We start from the raw sequence: 2,348 nt of genomic DNA, 5'->3' as shown, positions 1-2,348 counted from the left end.
AGAAAGGCAGATGTGGCAGTGGAAGGTGCCAAAGCAGTTTGGAGAGAAAAACAAAGTAAAGAACAAAAAAAGAAAACGATTAATCGATTATTGAATTAGTCATCGATTATTTTAATAATCGATTAGTCATCAGTTAATCGATTAATCGTTGCAGCCCTAGTTGGTTGTGGTATTTTGTATTAAATTGACAACAAAAATATAGGTGTCGATGTTCGTTAAATTATAATTTTTCATAAAAATTGGTTCCTCAATGCAAGACATTTTGCCAATAAAATAAATGCATGCAGACATGGTCAGAAACATGATAGCCTTTCATCTGCTATGGTAGGTGTTAATTAGACCGCATCAGAAAATGTGGATATTTGTTCCTATTTCTTCCTCTTTTTGGTTATATGAAAAATGCTTCTTATAAATTACGTATACATATTTTGACTTAAGAAATATGACTAGAAAAACTCTTCTGCTGCTTTTTGACCAACACCAAACTAAAAATAAAGTTTGTATGCTGGCTTTTTTTTATGAGCCCAGATCACATTATTTGTTATTGATATTCGGTTTATTTATTCCAGGTTATTTCTCCTAATCAAAGACGGTAATCCCAACAAGCGTAATGTGCACGATGAGACGTCGCTGCACCTTCTCTGCATGGGACCTCGGATCCTGACCTGCGAGGGGGCGCTGCAGCCACGGATCTCACGGCCGTACGAAGACGAGCAGCGTCGAGCAGATTGCCTGCAAATCATCTTAGCGTGGAAAGGAGCGAAGCTGGACCACGGAGAGTACGAGGCCGCCGATGTCAACGCCGTTGACAAAAAGAAAAATACCTGCCTTCACTACGCAGCTGCCTCGGGCATGAAGACTTGTGTTGAGGTGAGGAGTCATTCTTCTGTTGGTGTTTTTGTGTCACGTGTTCACAAGTATGACATTTTTCGACGCAGATCCAAGGCTTCAGAAGTGGTAAATGAAAGACAAAGACACACATTTTAGTGGAAAATAGTGGATTAACTTTGATTTTAACACAAATTATTCAACTGCTGTCTTTGTACCATGAAAACTTGTACTTCCTCGAATGTGGCCTTGTGGTAAGTGTTGTAGCGACGTTAGGTAACAAAACTGTGCATAATTACAAGTTTGACAGCTTTTCTTGGTGAGTGTTGAAAAGATATTGTGCTACACTATACGTCCTTATTAATCACTGGGTCATTATGTGACACAAAAAAGGGGTAAATAAAGAAAAACTGACTCCAGTTTCTACCTTTAAGACCTGAGCTTAATATTATAAAACTTTAAATGTTGCTGTCATTGTAGACAATAAATTCAAATTACATGTGCTGCCCTTGACTGGTCCTTCAGGAAGGAGAATAAACAACCACCTACTGTAACTCCTTTTTGTGCATTCTGTTGCATTTATCAGATAAATCCAACTATGGCTGCAAAGCTTGTTGTTAATAATTAAACTATGTTTACTTTCTAATTCATTTAAATTATATAGAAATGTGAAAAAAATTAGTCTGTCGTCTTCTGAAAGTCATACGATAACACATTCACAGATCATTTACAAGATTAGATTCACCGACCTAAACCTGTTCATTCTGTGGTCCAATTCATTTAGGTCAGGTGTGTGAAGGGCTGCAACTAACGATTATTTTAATAATCGATTAATCTGTTGATTATTTTTTCGATTAATCGATTAATCGGCCAAATCATTAAAATGCTTAATTACATGAATATGAGTAGATATAGATTAAGTTAACCCCTTAAGGATGCAAGTTATTGATAATGAATTAATCTGAAGTTGATTTACCTTGTAGATTGATTAACAATTATTTAATAAGCAGCCATTTAAAAAAACTGGAGTTTTCTCTTGAATCAAGAGGGTCTTCCCATAAAATGAAGGATTTTTAAATAATTTCCTGAGTTAAAAACAGAAGCACATAATACATATTTTAACAATTTATTTTGTCAGCTTTATTAAATACTGACTGAAAACAAATGTGTATTTCTCCTACATGAAACATAACAGATATTTAATAGGTTGCTGAATGAGGAAAATAGATTAAAATAATAAAATATCATTTTTAGATGTAAAACTATTAATTTATTATACTTAGAATTTATTTACATTTAACATTTATTTTTTTCTCTAATTCTTTAGTTTTTGTTTCATTCTTGTTGGTTCTGTTTGACTAAAACATTGTTTGACCCTAGGGCTGCCACAAACAATTATTTTTATAATCGATTAATCACAGATTTTTTTTTTCGATAAGTCGACTAATCAGATCATACGTTAAATGAATATAAAACATACAGCTTATCGAGCCAGAATGCAGCTGCTATTATATAACCAT

The 2,348-nt window shown here is 33.9% G+C and overlaps 1 protein-coding gene across 2 annotated transcripts in view; it reads left to right on the top strand.

The window, feature by feature from the left end:
• The window catches only part of LOC106514231 (ankyrin repeat and IBR domain-containing protein 1), a 56,539-nt gene that overhangs the window by 7,381 nt on the left and 46,810 nt on the right, over window positions 1-2,348 (top strand). For both annotated transcript variants that reach the window (XM_014003389.1, XM_014003390.1), the window contains exon 3: window positions 570-870. In XM_014003389.1, coding sequence (XP_013858843.1) covers window positions 570-870 — 301 coding nt within the window. The remainder of the gene's footprint in view (window positions 1-569; window positions 871-2,348) is intronic.

This window comes from Austrofundulus limnaeus, unplaced genomic scaffold, assembly GCF_001266775.1.
Source record: "Austrofundulus limnaeus strain Quisiro unplaced genomic scaffold, Austrofundulus_limnaeus-1.0 Scaffold18, whole genome shotgun sequence".
NCBI lineage: Eukaryota > Metazoa > Chordata > Actinopteri > Cyprinodontiformes > Rivulidae > Austrofundulus > Austrofundulus limnaeus.
This window is presented reverse-complemented; position numbering and strand designations above follow the sequence as displayed.